Here is a 24,722-nt window from a genome sequence, read left to right as displayed (position 1 = left end):
GTTCCTGTCGTCCTACTCCAGTCCAGCCTTGTGTTCTTGCCGTCCTACTCCAGTCCTGCCTTGTGTTCCTGCCGTCCTACTCCAGTCCTGCCTTCAGTGTTCCTGCCGTCCTACTCCAGTCCTGCCTTCAGTGTTCCTGTCGTCCTACTCCAGTCCTGCCTTCAGTGTTCCTGTCGTCCTACTCCAGTCCTGTCTTCAGTGCTCCTGCTGTCCTACTCCAGTCTCAGTCTTACTCCGGTCCATCCTGAGCCGCCCCTCTCGGTACCGGCTACCGTGGTACTCGAACCCCTGGGCCTGCACCTAACGGTCCCTGTATAGGGGTCGGTTCCACCTGGCAGCTCGCCCGGGGTCCCTCTGTGCCACGGTCCAGAGGGTCCACTCTCGGAGTTCCCGCTCCTGACCACCAGTGCTAACAGGTTCAAATCTCAATAATGACAACATCTGCATGGAGTTTGTAGGTTCTCTCCATGTTTGGGTGGGTTTCCTCCAGGTACTCCGGTTTCCTCCCGCACTCCAAAGACATACTGATAGGGAATGTAGATGACATTAGTACCTGACTATAAAACAGATATTTGGGTGAACGGCGGTCTCGCTAACTGGCTGGAGACCATGGATAGAGTCAAATGTTTACCGAAGTGGGACACCAGGGCATTCTCGCAGAGAGTCCGCGCCTCCGGTATAATTACACAACCTTCATTACGTTAAATTAAACAAGTCTCCCAGCGATCTGGTGGAGGGAGGGCGACGTTATTAGTCTAACTCCGTCCGCCCCAATTTAGATCTCATTTCTTTGCATCGGTGGGGGGGCGCACGGTCGGCTATTAAAAGTGTGAATTCCTTATTTTCATTAAACAAGGGGAATCATTAATCCAAAATAATCACTCGAAATCGTCAGTTTGCTATTAAAATCGACCTTTAAAAGGTTCCTTATAAAAATCAAGGTGAAATACGGAAACTACTGGCAGTGGAGAGCGGGTCGACCTTCAGAAGAAAAAAAAAATCCAAAATATTTTTAATTTATTGCATATAAATTCACAATGGTCAATATACAAGATACAATCAAAGTCCCTTATCAATCAGTCAGAGCAGCTACATAGAGGGTCTTCATCCTCTGGAGGACTAGATACAGTGCCTTGAAAAAGTCTTTATACCCAGTGAATTGTTACAATTTTTTTCCTGTTACACCTACAATCTTAAATTTTATTGGAATTTTATGTGATACAACACAAAGTAATAAATATTTGTGTAAAAAGAATAAATTCAAGGTTGTCTAATTTGAAATATCTTAATCTGAAAATTGTGAAATGCATTTATATTTAGCTCCCTGAGTCACTACGTTGTAGGACCATCTTTCTCTGCAGTTACTGCTGCAGTCTTTTGGGGTCCTGTCTCTCCAGCTTTGCACATCTAGAGGTGACATTTTACCCCTTCTTCTTTGCACACCTGCTTTCGCTCAGTGAGATTGGATGGACACGTACGTGATCAGCAATTTTCACATCTTGTCACAGATTCTCTGGGATTTAGGTCTGGGTCGTTCACACATGGGATTATGCTCTGATCTAAACCCTCCATTGTAGGTCTGGCAGGATGTTTAGGGTTGTTGTCCTGCTGAAAGGTGAATCTACGCCCCAGTGTCAAGTGTTTTGCAGACTCTAACAGGTTTGCCTCATGGATTGCCCTGTAGTTAGCTTCATCCATCTTCCCTGCCCCCGCTGAAGAAAAGACTCCCCTCAGCACAATGCTGCCACCACGTGTGACAGTGGGGATGGTGATTTCAGTGTGGTGCACAGTGTTAGTTTTCCACCAAACATAGCATTTTGCATTTATACCCAAAAAAACTTCTTCTTTGATCTCATCTGACCAGAGCCCCTTCTTCCGCATGCTTGCTGTGTGTCGAACATGGCTTCTTACAAACTGAAAACAGGATTTCTTATGACTTGCTTTGAAAATGGCTTCTTCTTGCCACTCTTCCATATAGGCCAGATTTGTGGAGTATATGACTAAAAGTTGTCCTGTGGACAGATTTTCCCACCTGTGCTGTGGAACTCTGCAGCTCCTCCAGAGTAACGATGAGCCTCTTGTCTGCTTCTATAATTAAGGCTCTCCTTGCTTGAAATGTCAGGTTAGGTGGACGGCAATGTCTTCGTAGATTTTCAGTTGTGCCTTACTTCTTACATTTTTGAATGATGGATTGAAGAGAGCTTTGTGAGATATTCAGAGCTTGGGCTTTTTTATTTATTTTTTTTTTATATATAACCTAAACTGGCTAAACTCTTCCTCACAACTTTATCCCTGACCTGTCTGGTGGGTTCCTTGGTTTTCATGATGTGGTTTAATCACTAATGTTCTCACACAAACCTCTGAGGCCTTCACAGAACAGTTGTAATTATACTGAGAAGAAACTATACCCAGGTGGACTCAGTTTACTACTTATGTGACTTCTGGAGGTAATTGGTCACTCAGGATTTAATTTAAGGGTATCAGACTACAGGGGGATGAATACAAATGCACGTCACAATTTTCAGATTTATATTTTTAAAATGATTAGAAAACCCTGTATCATCTCCTTATTCACAAATACTTGCTACTTTGTGTTAATTTTACATAAAATCCCAATCAAATACATTTAAATTTGTGGATAAAACATGAGAAAATGTGGAAAAGGCTCAAGGTGTATAAATACTTTTTCAACACACTGTCAATGGACAATTAATTGATTTTTATGGGAATTGTGTCAAGCCCAATTTCACCTGTGGTTTCACCATAGATCATAGATGATCAGATCAGTATTGAGATTACAGCTGGTCAAACAGAAAAGTCTCTGGTCATCAGTAGATCCTACTGACAGGTGAGATAAAAGCAGGCAGCACAGCCCTGTGTTATAATGTGATGACTCCGGAGTGGACCCTCTGGGTCGTGGCACCCACCTTCCCCGGGCAAGCCGGCCTAGTGAGAACCACCCCCTATACAGGCAGTGTCAGGGGCAAGCCCAAGGCGGTAAGATACCATGACTGCTGGAACCAGGTGGCTGGCTCACAGGAGACAGGGATGAGTGTGTTTGCAGGATGCAACGGAGAGTGAACTGGAGACAGGAGAGTGCAAAGCGTAGTCTCAGGAGTACGCAGGGTATAGGACCGTACAGAGCGTGTACACGGGAGTGCAATAGATACTGGACGGTGCAAGGCGGGTGTACGAGAGAACGTGTGGCGCGTACGGGCGAGCACGCCCCGGAGCGGGCAAAGCAGGATGCATGCAAGAAAGCACACCAAAGAAAGGGACAGACAGGGCACAAAGCAGAGCGTTGGTACGGACCATGTGCCAGGAGGCACGGTAGAGCAAAGCATAAAGACAGGGCAAAAGGCAGAGGACCCGAGTATAGCGCACAGCCAAGCAAGGACTGAAGCGACCAAGCCAGGAAGCACAACAATAATCAGGCACCTCCCACAGGGGGAGGTAGCCTGATATAGCACATAATCACTCGGACTTCCGGGTCAGGTCCTCCAGGACAAAGAGGACGAGACCAGAGACAGATCAGAGAAAAGCGCGCATGCACACAGGAGCACAGCCCAACCATGGAACTAGATGTGAGAGGTGCGCGTGCGAACCCGACGAGACCCCTGGAGGGGGCACGGCACTGGAAGAGGTAACGTCGGACCCAAGACCTCGCCCCCAGGTGAGAGCGATGTGGCAGTACCCCCTCCTTTACGCCCCCTCTTTCTAAGGCAGGAGAAGAACTTAGACAAAATCTGGGGTGCGTGGATACTCTCCCTGGGTTCTCATGACCTTTCCTCAGGGCCAAACCCTTTCCAATCAAATAGAAAGAAGGTCTTGCCCCTGACTTTCTTGGAGGCTAGAATATCTTTCACCTCAAAAACGTTATCAGCACTAACCAGAGAGGCAGAGGAGCCGGTGGCAGGATGAAAACTATTCAGAACGACTGGCTTCAGGAGAGAGACGTGGAAGATGCTCGGAATGCAAAGCACGGCAGGCAACCTCAGCTTGTAGGCAACATTGTTGATGCGCCGGAGGACTTCGAAAGGACCGATGTAACGAGGACTCAATTTGTAGAAAGGTATCTTCAATCTAATGTATTTAGACGAGAGCCAAACCATTTCGCCAGGCAGATAGGTTGGAGCATCCAAGCGCCTCTTGTTGGCATGTCTCTTCATGCGCTCCCCGGCTTACTCGAGCGCCACTTTAGGGTGCCGTCACACATAGCGATGCACCAGCAATCCCGACAACAATATGACCTTGTCAGGATCACTGGTGTGTCGCTACATGATCGCTGGTGAGCTGCCAAACAGGCAGCTTCACCAGCGATTATCACCACCGACACGCAGGTAACAAGCGACGGACGTCGCTTAGTTACCCACTGTGTACCTTAGTTACCAGCGCGCTGGTGCAGGGAGCTGGTAACCAAGGTACACATCGGGTTTCTAAGCGGCGCGAGGCACTTAGAAACCCGATGTGTACCTTGGCTACCAGCTCCCTGCACCAGCACGCTGGTAACTAAGGTACACATCAGGTTTCTAAGCGCTGCACGCCGCTTAGAAACCCGATGTGTACATTAGCTACCAGTACCAGCTCGCTGATCTCCCGCCTGCCAGCGGGAGACTAGCGATCAAAAAAAATGTCCTGGCCATTCCAGGACGATCAGCGATATCCGGCAGGGGGGTCGGTCGCTGATAAGTGTCACACATAGCGATCTCGCTGGTGAGATCGCTGTTGCATCACAAAACGTGTGTGACGGGGGCTCGTCTCTTGCCAGATTCTGGAGAATTCCGAGGTTATGGAGTCGGCTGCAGGAACACCGGAGGTGGCAGAGACCGGCAAAGGAATGACGGGATGCAGACCAAAAAATACAAAGAATGGAGGACTTGGCCGAAGATTCGGCCCATGGAAGAAGACAGGACCAGTCATCTTGATGAGAGTTGGAGAAAAGATGTAGATAGCATGCCAGCACTTGATTTACACGCTCCACTTGGCCGTTGGTTTGTGGGTGGTATACAGAGGAGAAATCTAATTTCACCTCCAAGAGTCCACATAAGGCCCTCCAGAATCAAGACGTGAATTGGACACCGCGATCAGATACAATGTGTTTCGGGAATGCATGAAGTCGGAAGACGTGCTGGACGAAGACCTTTGCCAATTTGGGTGCAGAGGGCAGCCCCGGTATCGGAACAAAGTGTGCCATCTTAGAGAACCGGTCCACTACTACCAGAATGGTGGTGCAACCGGAAGAGCGAGGTAGGTCCGTAATAAAGTCCAAGGCTATGTGTTGCCACGGAGATGATGGAACAGATAACGGAATCAGGAGGCCTGAAGGCAACTGCCTGGGGACCTTGACTTTGGCACAGGAGGGACACAAAGGAGTGAAGTCCGCCACGTCTTGGCGGAGAGAAGGCCACCAGTAGAACCGGGAAATGAGATCCAGAGTCTTCTTTACTCCGACATGTCCAGAGATCTTGGAGGAGTGTCCCCAATGCAGAACCTCTCTCCCATCAGCCTCAAGAACGAAGGTTTTGCCTGGAGGCGGGGTGATCAGCTTTACGGGAGCCACCGTGATGATTTTGAGCGGATGAATAATGTGTGAAGGCTCCTCTTCCAAGTCTGGAAGCTGGAGAGACCGAGATAACACGTCAGCCTTGACATTCTATTGACCAGGATGGAAATGCAACTCGAAGTCGAAATGGGTAAAGAACGGGGACCACCTGGCCTGTCGGGGATTGAGCCTTTGGGCTGACTGAAGGTAGGCCAGGTTCTTATGGTCAGTGAAGATGGTAAAAGGATGGTTTGACCCCTCCAGGAGGTAGCGCCATTCCTCCAAAGCCATCTTTATGGCTAATAGCATTCGATCCCCAATGGCATAGTTGCACTCCGCAGGAGAGAAGGCCTTCGAAAAGAACCCACAGGTGACCAATTGACCAGAAGAGGACCTCTGAGACAGCACTGCGCTAGCTAGCACCAGTGGAGCATGCATCCACTTCCAAAACAAACGGTTTATTCGCCTCGGGCCGATGAAGTACAAGCGCAGCCGCAAAAACTTGTTTCAGGTTTGGAAAGCATCTTCGGCCTCCTGAAACCATATTGCTGAGCAGACTCCTTTTCGAGTGAGGCACGAGATTGACTTGATCACGGACGAGAAATGCGGAATAAACTGACGGTAGTAGTTGGCAAAACTGAGGAAACGTTGGATAGCTTTGACTCCTACCAGGCGTGGCCACTGGAGGATAGCAGACAATTTTTCAGGGTCCATTTCCAATCCAGACTCAGAGACGATGTAGCCCAGAAAGGGCAAGGAAGACTGCTCGAAGATGCACTTCTCCTTCTCAGCGTATAGGCGGGTTCTCACGCAGACGCTGTGGTACCAGACGGACACTCCTCCGGTGGGAAGACAAATCTGGGGAGTAGAAGAGGAGGTCGTCTAGATAGACCATAACGCAGGAGTACAGCAGGTCCCGGAAGATGTCGTTGACAAATTCCTGAAATACCGCAGGAGCGTTACATAGGCCAAAAGGCATGACAAGGTACTCGTAATGACCGTCCCGGGTATTAAACGCGATCTTCCACTCGTCTCCATGGCAGATTCAAATGAGGCTGTAGGCTCCACGTAGGTCTAATTTGGAGAACACCCGGGCCCCTCTCAGGCGATCAAATAGCTCAGGGATGAGCGGTAGAGGGTACTTATTCTTGATCGTGATGTCATTCAGACCTCTAATCGATGCACAGCCGAAGAGAACCGTCCTTTTTTACAAAGAAGCCGGCCCCTGCGGGCTAGGAGGATTTTCGTATAAACCCCCTGGCCAGGTTCTCACGGATATACTCGGACATGGCAGATGTCTCGGCTGGAGAAAGTGGATATATTCGGCCCCTTGGCGGGGTAGTTCCCAGCCGAAGCTCAACCGGACAGTCGTAGGGCCGATGAGGTGGTAAGGTCTCCGCCTCCTTTTTATCAAAAATGTCCAAAAAAGACCAGTAGGCAGAAGGCAGTTCCGCAGGACCTCGAGAAGGGAAATGGCTGGACGGACAGGACGCAAACATCTCTCTTGACATGGATGCCCCCACCGAAGGGACCTCTCCGGAACGCCAATCCAGAACAGGCTCATGTGTCCAAAGCCAAGGAAGCAGTGCATGAGAGGTTAGGCAGAACATAGAAGGCGATCTTCTCTTGATGTAAGGTCCCAATTTGCAAAACCACCTCTTCCGTGACCATGGTGACAGGCTCTTGCAGAAGTTTACCATCTACGGAAGCAATCATCCGAGGGTGCTTTAAGGAGATCACGGGAATCCGGTATTTCTTCACCTCCCTAAGCCGAATAAAGTTGCCTGCCACGCCCGAATCCACGTATGCCACTTGTGAACCACGTCTCGGACTCTGGACAATCAAAACAGAAAGAGTCAGAGGAGGAGAGGAGTCAGACACACCTAAGGAGGCCTCTCTTTCCAGACTTAGGTGGAGGCATTTCCCGGCCTCTCTGGACAAGAGCGTAAGAAGTGAGACGTCCCACCGCAGTGTAAGCACAAGCCTTGTGTCAACTTCTCTCTCCAGCATTGTTCCACCAACTTAACCCGGTCTACCTGCATAGGTTCAGGTGCAGAGCAGCAGGAGGAACCTGAAGTTCGATTACTAGGTGGTCTATGGGCAGAAGAAGAGGAAGGCCTAAAGGATCTCCTCTCCCTGGCAGCCTCTCTTGAAAGCGCAAATCAATGCATGTGGCGAGGGAAATGAGATCCTCCAAGGTGGTCGGAGTATCTCGTCCAGCGAGCTCATCATTGATCATGCCCAACAACCCCCTTCAAAGGGCCCCAACCAAGGCCTCGTTGTTCCAGCCTAGTTCAGAAGACAACGTGCGAAAGCGGATCACGTATTGTCCGACCGTGAGAGTGCCCTGCTGGAGATTAAAGAGGGACTCTGTGGCGGAAGCAAGACGCCAGGGCTCATCAAAGACCCACCGAAAGGTGTCCAAAAAGGTAGCAATACTGCACACAACGGGGTCGTCTCGTTCCCAAAGAGTATTCACCCAAGATAAAGCCTCTCCCTCCAGATGGGACATGATAAAAGCCACCTTAGCCCGGTCGGTGGGATACTGCTGGGGCAATAATAATAATCTTTATTTACGGTATATAGCGCCAACATATTCCGCAGCGCTTTACAATTTAACAGTTTCAAAACACAAGTCATAAGTAACAACGTTAACAATACAACAATTAAAGCAAAATAAGACGACCCTGCTCGTGAGAGCTTACAAGCTACAATGAGGTGGGGGAGATACAAAGTACAGGTGTGTATTTCCAATGGTGTATTTACAATGATGGTCCAGCCATCTTGAAGGAGTGAGGGATGGATGGAGATAGTGAATGGGCTACACATGCACACTTACACATAGAATGACTTTGATTAGTGAACGTGATAGGCCGCTCTGAACAAATGTGTTTTGAGGGAGCGCCTGAAACTATGCAAATTGTGGATAGTCCTAATTTCTTGGGGTAGAGCATTCCAGAGGGTTGGTGCAGCGCAGGAGAAGTCTTGGAGTCGGGAGTGGGAGGTACGGATTAGTGCAGAGGTTAGTCGAAAGTCGTTTGCAGAGGCAGCGGTCGGTTAGACAGAAATGAGGGAGGAGATGTAGGGGGGGGCCACACTGTGGAGAGCTTTGTGGGTGAGAACAAGTACTTTGAATTGGATCTTATAATGAATGGGCAGCCAATGTAAGGACTGGCGAAGAGCGGACGTGTCCGAGTACCGATTAGCCAGAGAGATGACCTTGGCTGCTGCATTAAGTATGGACTGGAGAGGGGATAGTCGAGTAATAGGGAGGCCAATTAATAGAGCGTTGCAGTAATCCAGGCGGGAGTGGATCAATGCTACAGTGAGGGTTTTTGTTGTTTCCATGGTGAGAAGAGGGTGGATTTTAGAGATGTTCTTTAGGTGTAAGTGGCAAGAGCGGGCAAGAGATTGTATATGGGATGTGAAGGAGAGATTGGTGTCAAACATAACACCCAGACAGTGTGCCTGCTGACGGGGTGTTATTGTGGTGCCACCCACAGAGAGGAAAATGTCAGCTTTAGGGAGGTTAGTAGACGGCAGGAGCAGAAGTAGTTCAGTTTTGGAGAGGTTGAGTTTCAGATAGAGAGCGGACATGATGTTGGAAACTGCGGACAGACAGTCACTGGCATTCTGTAGTACAGCAGGGGTAAGGTCGGGGAATGACCTATATGGTTGTGTTTCATCAGCATAAAGAACAAAACACTGAAGAAGCAGTCAGAAAGATAGGAAGAGAACCAGGAGAGAGCAGTGCCCTTAATGCCTAGTGACTGGAGCCTAGAGAGTAGGAGATGGTGGTAAACACTGTCAAAAGCTGCAGATAGGTCGAGAAGAATGAGCAGAGAGTGGAGGCCATTACGTTTTTCTGTCAGAAGGTCATTGGTCACTTTGATGAGTGCAGTTTCAGTCGATTGTAGGGGGCGGAAGCCGGACCGTGAAGGGTCTAGAAGGAAGTGAGTGGAGAGGTAACGGGTAAGGCAGGAGTAAACTAGGCGCTCCGAAAGTTTAGAGATGAAGGGGAGATTGGAGACTGGTCTGTAGTTGTTTGTGCAGGATGGGTCAAGAGCGGGTTTCTTTAGTAATGGAGTAACGATGGCGCATTTGAAGGAGGATGGGAAAATGCCCGAGGAGAGGGAGAGATTAAAGATTGTACTTAGGGGAGTTGTGATGACTGGAGAGAGACTGGAGGAGATGTGAGGGAAGGGGGTCGGTAGTGCATGTGGTCGGACGAGAGGAAGAGAGGAGTCTGGACATTTCTTCTTCTGTGATGGGATCAAATGTGGAAAGTGAGCCAAGGGAGATGCAGGAAGGAATGGGAGTCACAGCACTTAGGGTTGGGAGCAGATTTCCTGACGGATATTATCTATTTTTTCTGTAAAATTGGAGGCCAGGTCATCAGCACAAATGTCTGTGATAGGGGCTTGTGCTTTGGGGGAGATGTCACCTGAAATCAGTAGGAGTAGGAAGATAAAGAGCAAATAGTTGTTGGAATTGTAAGCAGTTTTTTTCTGCGATGTGTTTGGGCAAGATGGGCTGAGGTTTCTCAGGAAGGTGAGGAGCTCATGAGTGCATGGGAGCTGTACATGAGAGAGGGAAGTATAGAGGGGCTGATGTGTTTGAGTCGTGATGGAGGGGGGATGGGGTGGTGAATGTGGATGGCAAGGGAGCACAGGAGGATAGAAATAAAGCAAATGGTTAAAGGGGAAAGCAAAGTGTGGGTTACCTGATTCTTGCCCTGATTAACTGCCATGGATAACTGCCGTTTTCTTGATGCATAGCTTCTGTGATGCTTGCGTGCTGCACCCCACACTGTGTCTGCACCCCACACTGCGTGCTTCCTTTTAGGGACTACTATATATAGGCCACACTACAGGGTCAGGAGAGAGGGATTGTGGGAGCTGGTTTGGGATAATTTGGCAGCTGGGGCCAGCACACCAGGGGGTGGTTAGATGATCAAAGCACTAGTCCATGCAACAACTCAAAGTGCAGGCGACATTGATTAAGAAAACCCCGGCACAGCTTGGGATCTCCGCCATAACGAGGCGGTTTAGCGAGACGGGGAGGAGGTGCAGACACGGAATCAGAGACACGAGATGGCGTCTGCGAAGATGCCGACTGCATGGCAAGCAGGCAGTCATCCACGGAGGCCTATATTTAGATAAAATGTGAGACTGGGTATTGCGCTGCTGGACCAGCTCTTGCTGGAGACTGGCAAGCTGGGAGGCATTACCGGGATCCGCAGCCTGTAAAGCAGACAGGCGAGAGTCCATTGTCTTCATGAAAGACATAATGCGAGTCTGGTTCTCTCGCAGAAACACCAGTTCCTTCTGTGCAGAGGTCCCAGCGGGGTCCATGGCCTCATTATACTTTTATACCGTGATGACTCCGGAGTGGACCCTCTGGGTCGTGGCACCCACCTTCCCTGGGCAAGCCGGCCTAATGAGAACCACCCCATATACAGGGAGTGTCAGGGGCAAGCCCAAGGGGGTAAGATACCACGACTGCTGGAACCAGGTGGCCAGCTCACAGAAGACAGGGTTGAGTGTGTTTACAGAATGCAACGGAGAGTGAACTGGAGAGAGGAGAGTGCAAAGCGTGGTCTCAGGAGTACGCAGGGTATACGACCGTACAGAGCGTGTACACGGGAGTGCGATAGATACTGGACCCGTGCAAGGCGTGTGTACGAAAACACGTGTTGCACGTACGGGCAAGCACGCCCGGGAGCGGGCAAAGTAGGATGCGTGCAAGGAAGCACACCAAAGTAAGGGACAGACAGGGCACAGAGCAGAGCGTGGGTATGGAGCATGTGCCAGGAGGCACGGTAGAGCAAAGCACAGAGACAGGGCAAAAGGCAGAGGACCCGAGTATAACGCACAGCCAAGCAAGGACCGAAGCGACCAAACCACGAAGCACAACAATAATCAGGCACCTCCCACAGGGGGAGGTAGCCTGACATATCACATGATCACCTGGACTTCCGGGTCAGGTCCTCCAGGACATAGAGAGGACGAGACCTGAGACAGAGCAGAGAAGAAATCTTCAAACAGAGGCTGGACAGACATCTGTCTGGGATGACTTAGCGAATCCTGCTTTGAGCAGGGGGTGGGACCAGATGGCCCAGGAGGTCCCTTCTAACTCTACGATTCTAGAATCAGCAGCGCAACCATGGGACTAGGTGCGAGTGGTGCGCGTGTGCACCCGCCGAGACCCCCGGAGGGGGCGCGGCACTGGAAGAGGTGACGTCGGACCCGAGACCCCGCCCCCAGGTGAGAGTGGCGTGACACCCTGATATCGGTTAGTCCATAACTTTCTACATTTTTTGTGGTTACTTACCAAATATCGCCATCTGTGTCCCTTCGGGAAATGGTTCGACCATTGAATTTCCATTTACATGGTGTCTAGCTGAAAAACATAACACAAAAGGTCACGTAAGTATAGTGTTAAGATGTATGGATGTAATAAAGGCCAAAAACAAAAACTAAATAATAAAGTAATTATTTAACAATAGAACAAATTATCACAATTCCTGCAATAAAAAATGCAGCAAAATACTGTGCTAATGGCCGTAACTCAATTGGGTCAGTAAGAACCCATCCACATCCCTTCAAAAATAAATTTGGAATAGCCAACAAAAAAATAATAAAAACTATTAAAAAAACAGCATAAAAAAAACAGAACAAACAAAATATGGACAACAGTAACTAATATCCCACATATTATTAACAGATCGGATGTCTAAACTAACAAATTTTCTCATATGTGGAAAAAAAAAACAACTAGATGTCTAAATAAGCCCTTACCCATATTTATAGGACTTCCCATAGTCCCATACTTGTAGGACTCCCAATACTTGTACGACTCCCCATAGTGGCCATAATTGTAAGATTCCCATAGTGGCCATAATTGTAGGATTCCCCATAGTGACCATAGTTGTAGGATTCCCCATAGTGGCCATACTTGTAGGACTACCCATAGTCTCATAATTGTAGGATTCCCCATAGTGGCCATACTTGTAGGACTACCCACAGTGGCCATACTTGTAGGATTCCCCATAGTGGCCATACTTGTAGGACTCCCCATAGTGGCCATAATTGTAAGATTCCCCATAGCGGCCATAATTGTAAGATTCCCCATAGTGGCCATAATTGTAAGATTCCCCATAGCGGCCATAATTGTAAGATTCCCCATAGTGGCATTAATTGTAGGATTCCCCAAAATGGCCATACTTGTAGGATTCCCCAAAATGGCCATACTTGTAGGATTCCCCATAAAGGATTTACTTGTCTGACTCCCCATACTTGTAGGATCCCACATAGTCCCATATTTGTAGGCTCCCCCACACCTGTAGGACTCTCCATACTTGTAGGATTCCCCATAGTCCCATACCTGTAGGGTCTCCCATACTTGTAGGACTCTCCATAATTGTAGGATCCCCCAGAGTAACATACTTGTAGGATTCCCCATACTTGTAGGATCCTCAATAGTGCCCATACTTGTAGGATTCCCAATAGTCCCATACTTGTAGGATTCCCCACACTTGTAGCATTCCCCATATTTCCCATACTTGTAGGACTCCAACACATCCCTCATACTTGAAGGTCTCCCCATACTTGTAGGATTCCCCATAGTCCCATACTTGTAGGACTCTCCATAATTGTATGATTCCCCATAGTCTCACATTTATAGGATTCCCCAAAGTCCCATACCTGTAGGATTCCCCATATTCCTCATACTTGTAGGACTCCCTATACTTGTATGATCCCTAATATTCCCCATACTTGTAGGACTCCCCATACTTGTAGGACTCCAACGTATCCATCATACCCGAAGGACTCCTCATACTTGTAGGACTCCCCATAGTCCTATACTTGTAGGATCCCCCATACTTGTAGGATTCCCCCATAGTGTTCTATTTATAGGATTGTTCTGGCGTCTTCACTATTGCTGTAAAACACAACGAGAGGTGACTTGTTTTGCCCCGATACTGTCCCTGACGTGTGTGGGATACGGAGAATCCCTGCTGCGTCTGGGATCTGATGGGGATTACACCACATGTCGGATCGAGGTAAATAAACGTTCACAAAACCCTCGCACGTTCTTCACCCCTGCAGCATGAGGCTCAGTTTTTTTTGCTTTATGAAGGATTAAGGGCCCATTAAAACGTTCCTGGCTGCAGGATTACAGCTCCGCAGGAGTAATGTTACCAGAGAAATGTTAATGTATAATTTAAAACGGATATTTTGCTTTCATCAATAAAACACCCCGGGATCTCCGGGATTCAGCGCAGAATTCAATTAGAAGAGATTGCGCTGACCTTTCTCCACCTTTCAGTGATATTGCTCATAATAATACCGCGGGCGACGCGTTTCACTGAGAGGCGAGATTCCAGGATCATTTACTGGATACACAATCTGTGGACGGAGCTTTTAATGGAGTCGTCTGATTTTTTTCTACTTTGTGGAGCTTTTCCATATAATAAAGTAACAGGCGGTTTTATTAATCCACTGAATACGAATATATAGTGGAAGCGTAAGCCTATCCGCTCGGCACCACGCGGGACACCTGCGCTAAGTATAAGAAGGGTGCATGTTCAGTAAGACACAGAAACAACGGCACCCCAAAAACTGCAGCTTGTAGGCAACACATCCGAACAAATGTAGGGTGAACGCTAGAAAAGAAAAGTCAGACTAAAACCAAGTACAGCGATTAAAGGGACGCTGTCGGCAGAATTTCACAGCCCAAACTAATGATACCTGCATTAAAGCTGATACTTTACAACTGTGAAAATTATTTATTTTGCTGGTGCACTGGGCACAGTCATGGGGGTTAGATAAGGGTCTTCCCCAAACTGTTCTCACAAAGCTGAAGCTACAATTGTCCACAATGTTTTGTGCTGAAGATTAAGATTTCCCATTACTGAAGCTAAGGGCCCAATGCCGACCCCTGATAACAATCCCATAGCATTATCCTCCTCCACCATCTGTACAGGGGGCACAACGTTGTCAGGGGGTAACGTCCTCCTGGAATCACAAAACCCAGACTCCTCCATCAGACGTCAGATAGAGAAGTGAGATCTGTCACTGCACAGAACACGTCTCCTCCAGAGTCCAGTAGTGGTATCTTAACAGCACTCCATCAGACGCCCGGTATTGTGCTTGGTGATGTACGGCTGCATGAAGGTGCTCGACCATTAAGCTCCTGGCGTGGGTGTAGTTTGTGCTGATTCTATACCAGATGAGGTCTGCAGTTATGGGGTCAGCAGAGAGGTGGTGACTTTTCTGCCTTCTGCTCCTTGGCACTTGGACCCCAGCTCTGTAACATTACGGGGTCTCCACTTCATGGCTGAGGCTCCTTCCACTTCTCAATAATATCACTCACCGTTGATGAGAGAAGATTTTAGGAAGGAAGATTTGTCATAAACGGACTTGTTACTCCTGTGGCTCCTATTGCAGAAACGCGCTGGTATCAGTGAGCGCTGCACTAACGTAAAAGGCAGATGTCAGGGTGGGCAGACATTATACACCGGGGAGCGAGGGTCCGAATGTTATACATCGAGGGGACGGATGCTATACACCGAGGGGCCGGACGTCATACACCGAGGGGCCGGACGTCATACACCGAGGGGCCGGACGTCATACACCGAGGGGCCGGATGCTATACATCGAGGGGACGGATGCTATGCACCGAGGGGCCGGACGTCATACATCGAGGGGACGGACGTTATACACCGAGGGGACGGATGCTATGCACCGAGGGGCCGGACGTCATACATCGAGGGGACGGATGCTATACACCGAGGGGACGGATGCTATGCACCGAGGGGACGGACGTTATACACCAAGGGGACGGAAGTTATACACCGAGGGGACGGACGTCATACACCGAGGGGCTGGATGTAATATAAATTGAATGGACGGATGCTATAAACCAAGGGGCCGGACGTCGTACACCGAGGGGCCGGACGTCGTACACCGAGGGGCCGGACGTCGTACACCGAGGGGCCGGACGTCGTACACCGAGGGGCCGGACGTCGTACACCGAGGGGCCGGACGTCGTACACCGAGGGGCCGGACGTCATACACCGAGGGGCCGGACGTCATACACCGAGGGGCCGGACGTCCTACACCGAGGGGCCGGACGTCCTACACCGAGGGGCCGGACGTCATACACCGAGGGGCCGGACGTCATACACCGAGGGGCCGGACGTCATACACCGAGGGGCCGGACGTCATACACCGAGGGGCCGGACGTCATACAACGAGGGGCCGGACGTCATACAACGAGGGGCCGGACATCATACGAGGGGCCGGACGTCATACAACGAGGGGCCGGACGTCATACACCGAGGGACCTGATGCAATACTCTGAGGGGCCGAATGTCATACACCGAGGGGCCGGACGTCATACACCGAGGGGCCGGACGTCATACACCGAGGGACCTGATGCAATACTCTGAAGGGCCGAATGTCATACACCGAGGGGCCGGACGTCATACATCGAGGGGCCGGACGTCACACACCGAGGGGCCGGAAATCATACACCAAGGGGCCGGAAATCATACACCAAGGGGCCGGACGTCATACATCGAGGGGCCGGACGTCACACACCGAGGGGCCGGAAATCATACACCAAGGGGCCGGACGTCATACACTGAGGGGCCGGATGTCAAACACCGAAGGGCCGAATGTCAAACACCGAGGTGACGAATGTTCTACGTCGAGGGGCCAGATGTTATACACCGAGAGGGGGGAAGGTTATGGGACTGAATGAGAAATTGGAATTCGATGATTACGACATTTCCGAATACTTTTCTGTATTTAGTGTTCACATACAAAGTGCCCAACACCCATCATCCATGATTGCCTCTTACATCAGGTCCAGCACGCTGAATCCAAGACATGGTGGCGTGAGCTGTCAGTGAGGCCTCGGAATCGGGAATGAGCGGCGGCCAACGATGATTTCTCAGCATTTCTTCTCTGTTGATGGTTACAGCATTTTCTTGCCTGAGACGAGCTCCCCTCTAATCTCGCTGTCGAGTGTCATCCGTGTCAGGTCCCTGCAGAGGGAATCAGACGCCGATTGTTTGTGTTTGCAGGTAGAGGAGAAGCAGCCACCTCCCTACTTCATTAGAATGTGTGGCACCCTCTGCTCAAAAAAATGAGCCACACAACCATTTTCACAGCCCATTAAACTGATTTTAATTGATTCTTTGTTCTTACATCTGTAAAACTGTCTAGATGAGAGTCACCGAGACAAGACAACGTCCTTGATTAGCCGCCCTTCAACAACCAAATGGGGAAAAAAAGAAGCGACGGAAAGTTTTGGAAAGAGGAAACCAAAATAAAAGAACAATTGACGATGACTAGAAGATGAACAATGGCTGCCAAAATGTACACAGTGACTGCAACAGCAGAATAGTGAGTGCAGCCCTGAAGCATAATACAGGATGTAACTCAAGATCTGTAATAAAAGAGTGACTGCACCAGCAGAATAGTGAGTGCAGCTCTGGGGTATAATACAGGATGTAACTCAGGATCAGTAATGTAATGTATGTACACAGTGACTGCAACAGCAGAATATTGAGCGCAGCTCTGGAGTATAATACAGGATGTAACTCAGGATCAGTAATGTATGTACATAGTGACTGCACCAGCAGAATAGTGAGTGCAGCTCTGGAATATAATACAGGATGTAACTCAGGATCAGTAATGTAATGTATGTACACAGTGACTGCACCAGCAGAATAGTGAGCGCAGCTCTGGAGTATAATACAGGATGTAACTCAGGATCAGTAATGTATGTACACAGTGACTGCACCAGCAGAATAGTGAGTGCAGCTCTGGAATATAATACAGGATGTAACTCAGGATCAGTAATGTAATGTATGTACACAGTGACTGCACCAGCAGAATAGTGAGCGCAGCTCTGGAGTATAATACAGGATGTAACTCAGGATCAGTAATGTATGTACACAGTGACTGCACCAGCAGAATAGTGAGTGCAGCTCTGGAATATAATACAGGATGTAACTCAGGATCAGTAATGTAATGTATGTACACAGTGACTGCACCAGCAGAATAGTGAGCGCATCTCTGTTGTATAGTACAGGATGTAACTCAGGATCAGTAAGGTAATGTATATACACAGTGACTGCACCAGCAGAATAGTGAGCGCAGCTCTGGAGTATAATACAGGATGTAACTCAGGATCAGTAATGTAATGTATGTACTCAGTGACTGCACCAGCAGAATAGTGAGTGCAGCTCTGGAGTATAATACAGGATGTAACTCAGGATCAGTAATGTATGTACACAGTGACTGTACCAGCAGAATAGTGAGTGTAGCTCTGGAGTATAATACATGATGTAACTCAGGATCAGTAATGTAATGTATGTACACAGCGACTGCACCAGCAGAATAGTAAGTGCAGTTCTGGAGTATAATACAGGATGTAACTCAGGATCAGTAATGTAATGTATGCACACAGTGACTGCACCAGCAGAATAGTGAGTGCAGCTCTGGAGTATAATACAGGATGTAACATAGTATAAAGCCTTATTCTGATGTATGTGTTACATGAAACTTAACAGCTTTATAGGAATGGATGAGACTGTTAATTTCAGGACAGGAGACCTGCAGTCAATCCGTACATTATAGTTGGTCTGCACGAAGACTGTGTTAAACCTGACGGATTCCTGAATTAGGCCTAAGAAAATTTTTTTTTTTTTTAACATATTTATAATGTCACTTTTCAAGTAGATTAAAGGGGTATTCTCAAATGAGCAGCTCAGAATGCAATCTCATTACAAATCTTGTTACCTCCCATTTTCTAACAGGACAGGCTCTTTCTGTTGAGCAGTAGAACTATAATACTAGTGAAACTGTGAAAGCTTCAGGGATGGAGATTTATAACTGTACCAGAAGCTGAAAGGGAGAGGAAAGAGATGAGAAGCCAATGCTGCATAGAAATCAAATCAATGGCCTGGAGAAAGGTGACTGGGATGTTAAGAGTTAACTCCTCTCCTGGAATGTTAGAATTGTACACTCTCGGCCTGGGTTTGAAAGCCGGCCTCCATACAAGTAAGCTGTACACTATAAAAGATAAAAGCTCTCATTGTGGGAAAATGACAACAGATAGAAAAAGCAACTCAATTACAAACTTCCAATGATCATGCTGCCTAACTAATTAAAGCAATTTAAGAACTTGAGAACACCCCTTTAACTCATTATAAAAGCTGAATAACCACCACAGTCTATTTAAAGGCCAGAGACAAGGTCACTATGTGGCTGTAAAGAAGAGTGAGTGATTCTTCCAGTATCCGCAGCGCGAAATGCACAGTACCACAAAAGAGTTAACAGTGATCATCCATCCACAGGCTCAAGATCTTCCTTCTTCCTAATCTGTACCCAACTTTCATCTGGACCCTTGGAAACTCAATAGGTAATTACCATTCATATATCTCTGCTTGTTCCACTCCATTAGATCCGGCACAGATGACTCAGGAGATGTGAGAACAAGTCCATGTTATAGAGCCTACAAGGAAACCTGACGAAAGCTTATCTACCAAGATATTCCTCTCATATGGCTGAGAGGGACCTTTTCTCTTTTTGGTCTTTTAACGTAGGATCATTCCGTATTAGAGGTTTATTCAGATGCTCAGTCCTTTGAGGAAATTGTCGGCAAATTGTTGGGCTTCATTCCCTTAATGATGAAGAGCTCCACTATTAAAAGCCAGAAGGTGTCAAAGCTTTGACCCCCTCGACGCTCCTACTGTTCTTTTTTTATGGTCCCTTCATTACACTCCTGGTTCCGAGGTCTTCTCCAAAACTGGTTAATGAAGACGCTTCTAAGGAGGTTGTCCATTTTGACCACATTCTGGTCAAATTGCTCTAAACTATTGCAGATAAAACCAATCCCAAAGTCTAGAGATGAGCGGATCGATTCACGGCACTCGGATCCAGCGTCCAAGTCAGTAGTCACATAGCACAGATAATGCCCCATGAGAATCAAGTGGTGGCCAAGCATGCACAACACCGCTCAAGTCATTCTCTATGGGGCTGCTGGAAATCTACGAGTACAGATGAGAGGGAACTTTTGTCCTTTATGCTTTTAACATGAAGATCATTCCATTTTTGGGGTTTATTTAGATGCTCAGTCTTTTTGGGGAGGGATCAAATTTTGAAATTTCTCAGGAAATTGTTGGGCTTCATCCCATTAATGATGAAAAGCTCCACTCAGAGCTTCGTAACTCCTGAACCTGGAGGTGTCACTTTTTTTAAACTTTGACCCATTCTCTTTTAGTACGGTCACTTCATTATTCTCTTGGTTCTGTAGTCTTCTCAAAAACTGGTTAATGAAGACACTTCTAAAGAAGTTGTCCACCTTGACCACATTCTGGTCAAATTGCTGCGACCGAATATAAGCAATCATGATTACTAGAGAGGAGCGGATGGATTGGCGGCACTAGGATCCAGCGTTCAGGTCAGTGGTCACGTTGCATGGATGACGTGGCACCAGTCCTGATAAATCGGGGACGCCGGATGGTAAGAAATTCACGGGCCTCCCAACTATCACACATAACACGGCTCCAAACATTCTTTTTTGGAGTGTCGGAGAAATGCAAGTGCAGCGCTCGCTATCTTCAGTTGTCCCGTAGAGGGAAAAAAAGGGAAGAGTACTAAGCACGCATGGCCACCACTCGCTTCTGGTTACACATTTCAGAGCCCCATTTTGGGATTGTGGAGATTTAAAAAAAATATTAAAAGTAAATATTATTTCACTATTATTGGTAAAGTGGGTGACCGACTCTTTATAATACTACGGTACTATGTATGGCACATGATTTCGCATTGGCTCCACAATCTTAAATCACGTCTCTTACACACAGCAAATAGTCGGAATTTAGAACACGCGGTTTTACAATTACTAAACGTCCGGCCATCTGCAGATTATTTTTGCTGAAATAGTTTTGAACAGAACCGTATTGTTGCATATTGTGCAAACACAATCACCGGGCGGCACACAACGTCCTAGAGAGCTGATTGTCTGCTGAAAATCGCTCTCTTTTCAGCGAACACATACTCTATTTTTTTTTTCAGGTACTTCACTTATCAAAAACGTTCAGGAAATCAACATCATTAGATTATCCTGTACAGAATGAGGGCTGTGCCAAAAGCCGAGCCTCTGCTGCCCTCAAAAGGCTAAATGTGACAGAAAGCTGCAGAAAACGGTTCTGTAATACTGCACAGAAATCAACAACAAAAATGTAAAAAGGGTTAACTATAACTTACATAAAGTAAAGAGAACAAGTCAAATCAGAAAGACATGAAGGGTATTGTCACTTTTTTTTATATAGGACGCAGTATTATAGTAGTTATATTCTTGTACATAGGGGCAGTATTATTATAGTAGTTATATTCTTGTACATAGGGGGCAGTATTATAGAAGTTATATTCTTGTATATAGGGGCAGTATTATTATAGTAGTTATATTCTTGTACATAGGAGCAGTATTATAGTAGTTATATTCTTGTACATAGGAGCAGTATTATAGTAGTTATATTCTTGTACATAGGGAGCAGTATTATAGTAGTTATATTCTTGTACATAGGAGCAGTATTATAGTAGATATATTTTTGTACATAGGGGCAGTGTTATAGTAGTTATATTCTTGTACATAGGGGGCAGTATTATAGTAGTTATATTCTTGTATATAGGGAGCAGTATTATAGTAGATATATTTTTGTACATAGGGGCAGTGTTATAGTAGTTATATTCTTGTACATAGGGGGCAGTATTATAGTAGTTATATTCTTGTATATAGGGAGCAGTATTATAGTAGTTACAGTATATTCTTGTACATAGGGGCAGTGTTATAGTAGTTATATTCTTGTACATAGGGGGCAGTATTATAGAAGTTATATTCTTGTATATAGGGGCAGTATTATTATAGTAGTTATATTCTTGTACATAGGAGCAGTATTATAGTAGTTATATTCTTGTACATAGGAGCAGTATTATAGTAGTTATATTCTTGTACATAGGAGCAGTATTATAGTAGATATATTTTTGTACATAGGGGCAGTGTTATAGTAGTTATATTCTTGTACATAGGGGGCAGTATTATAGTAGTTATATTCTTGTATATAGGGAGCAGTATTATAGTAGATATATTTTTGTACATAGGGGCAGTGTTATAGTAGTTATATTCTTGTACATAGGGGGCAGTATTATAGTAGTTATATTCTTGTATATAGGGAGCAGTATTATAGTAGTTACAGTATATTCTTGTACATAGGGGCAGTGTTATAGTAGTTATATTCTTGCACATAGGGGGCAGTATTATAGTAGTTATATTCTTGTATATAGGGACAGTATTATAGTAGTTATATTCTTGTACATAAGGGGCAGTATTATAGTAGTTATATTCTTGTACACAGGGAGCAGTATTATAGTAGTTATATTCTTGTACATAGGGGCAGTATTATAGTAGTTATATTCTTGTACATAGGGGCAGTATTATAGTAGTTATATTCTTGTACACAGGGAGCAGTATTATAGTAGTTATATTCTTGTACATAGGGGGCAGTATTATAGTAGTTATATTCTTGTACATAGGGGCAGTATTATAGTAGTTATATTCTTGTACATAGGGGCAGTATTATAGTAGTTATATTCTTGTACATAGGGAGCAGTATTATAGTAGTTACAGTATATTCTTGTACATAGGGGCAGTGTTATAGTAGTTATATTCTTGCACATAGGGGGCAGTATTATAGTAGTTATATTCTTGTACATAGGCAGCAGTATTATAGTAGTTATATTCTTGTACATAGGGGCAGTATTATAGTAGTTATATTCTTGTACATAGGGGCATTATTATAGTAGTTATATTCTTGCACATAAGGGGCAGTATTATAGTAGTTATATTCTTGTACATAGGCAGCAGTATTATAGTAGTTATATTCTTGTACATAGGGGCAGTATTATAGTAGTTATATTCTTGTACATAGGGGCAGTATTATAGTAGTTATATTCTTGTACATAGGGGCATTATTATAGTAGTTATATTCTTGCACATAAGGGGCAGTATTATAGTAGTTATATTCTTGTACATAGGCAGCAGTATTATAGTAGTTATATTCTTGTACATAGGGGCAGTATTATAGTAGTTATATTCTTGTACATAGGGGCATTATTATAGTAGTTATATTCTTGCACATAAGGGGCAGTATTATAGTAGTTATATTCTTGTACATAGGCAGCAGTATTATAGTAGTTATATTCTTGTACATAGGGGCAGTATTATAGTAGTTATATTCTTGTACATAGGGGCAGTATTATAGTAGTTATATTCTTGTACATAGGGGCATTATTATAGTAGTTATATTCTTGCACATAAGGGGCAGTATTATAGTAGTTATATTCTTGTACATAGGCAGCAGTATTATAGTAGTTATATTCTTGTACATAGGGGCAGTATTATAGTAGTTATATTCTTGTACATAGGGGGCAGTATTATAGTAGTTATATTCTTGTACATAGGGGGCAGTATTATAGTAGTTATATTCTTGTACATAGGGGGCAGTACTATAGTAGTTATATTCTTGTACATAGGAGCAGTATTATAGTAGTTATATTCTTGTACATAGGGGGCAGGTTTATAATATTTAATCTTATACAGAGTTTGGTCGGCTTCCTCTCTCCTGTAGGTAACACTCTGTATGGTTTGTTTTTTACCTTAATCACTGAAAATTTTCACGTACACTGATGAATATAATTATTTTTCCCTTTTGATGACAGTGAAGATATACCACTCAGCACTGTTTCCCACAATCGCTGTCTCCTCTGAATATACGTGACCAGATCGTATCGCCGGATGCTCGACACTTAGGGCTACAGTAAAACAAAGGCCATTGTGTTAATAGACTGGAGGAGCGGCAGTTAATGTGCCATCTTTATTGAGACGCTGCACACAATGGCGCTGTCGTCCGGCTTCTCTGTGTCATTCACCACGTTACATATACACAGTTGTATTAATCAGCCGCTGAGTTCACATAACCCGGATATACTGTATTTGGGCTCCATATTCTGACGCTGTAGTAAGCGGACCCCCTAGATCTGCGGGGTCATTACAGCCCCGTCTCAGCAGATAATTAGGACCTCGCTGCCATCGCGCTTTGACTGTAAACTAATGGAGGGATCGACTGAAAACAGCACAAAGCTTAATCACGAAAAATCAGAACATTGACAAGCACAGTGCCCCCATATCAGCTCAGCCACAGTGCCCCCATATCAGCTCAGCCACAGTGCCCTCATATCAGCTCAGGCACAGTGCCCCCATAACAGTGACAGTCACAGTGCCCCCACATTAGCTCAGGCACAGTGCCCCCACATCAGCTCAGGCACAGTGCCCCCATAACAGTGACAGTCACAGTGCCCCCACATCAGCTCAGCCACAGTGCCCCCACATCAGCTCAGCCACAGTGCCCCCACATCAGCTCAGCCACAGTGCCCCCACATCAGCTCAGCCACAGTGCCCCCACATCAGCTCAGCCACAGTGCCCCCACATCAGCTCAGCCACAGTGCCCCCACATCAGCTCAGGCACAGTGCCCCCACATCAGCTCAGCCACAGTGCCCCCACATCAGCTCAGGCACAGTGCCCCCACATCAGCTCAGCCACAGTGCCCCCACATCAGCTCAGCCACAGTGCCCCCACATCAGCTCAGCCACAGTGCCCCCACATCAGCTCAGGCACAGTGCCCCCACATCAGCTCAGCCACAGTGCCCCCACATCAGCTCAGCCACAGTGCCCCCACATCAGCTCAGGCACAGTGCCCCCACATCAGCTCAGCCACAGTGCCCCCACATCAGCTCAGCCACAGTGCCCCCACATCAGCTCAGCCACAGTGCCCCCACATCAGCTCAGGCACAGTGCCCCCACATCAGCTCAGCCACAGTGCCCCCACATCAGCTCAGCCACAGTGCCCCCACATCAGCTGAGGCACAGTGCCCCCATATCAGCTGAGGCACAGTGCCCCCACATCAGCTCAGCCACAGTGCCCCCATAACAGTGACAGTCACAGTGCCCCCATAACAGCTCAGGCACAGCGCCAACATGTCTGTTGACTTCCACAGCTCCACCAATCGTGTAATGGCTGGAGTAGCTCAGGCCTTACC

At 46.7% G+C, this 24,722-nt stretch overlaps 1 protein-coding gene across 9 annotated transcripts in view; it reads right to left on the bottom strand.

The window, feature by feature from the left end:
- Positions 1 to 24,722, bottom strand: part of MSRA (methionine sulfoxide reductase A) — a 324,741-nt gene that overhangs the window by 152,858 nt on the left and 147,161 nt on the right. For all 9 annotated transcript variants that reach the window (XM_073586359.1, XM_073586363.1, XM_073586364.1 and 6 more), the window contains one exon: positions 11,876 to 11,944. In XM_073586359.1, coding sequence (XP_073442460.1) covers positions 11,876 to 11,944 — 69 coding nt within the window. The remainder of the gene's footprint in view (positions 1 to 11,875; positions 11,945 to 24,722) is intronic.

The sequence above is a fragment of the Dendrobates tinctorius genome, unplaced genomic scaffold (genome assembly GCF_039654945.1).
Source record: "Dendrobates tinctorius isolate UK_male_01 unplaced genomic scaffold, ASM3965494v1 ptg000093l, whole genome shotgun sequence".
NCBI classification, from domain to species: Eukaryota; Metazoa; Chordata; class Amphibia; order Anura; family Dendrobatidae; genus Dendrobates; species Dendrobates tinctorius.
Note: the sequence above shows the minus strand (reverse complement) of the source record. Positions and strands in the feature narration are given on the sequence as shown.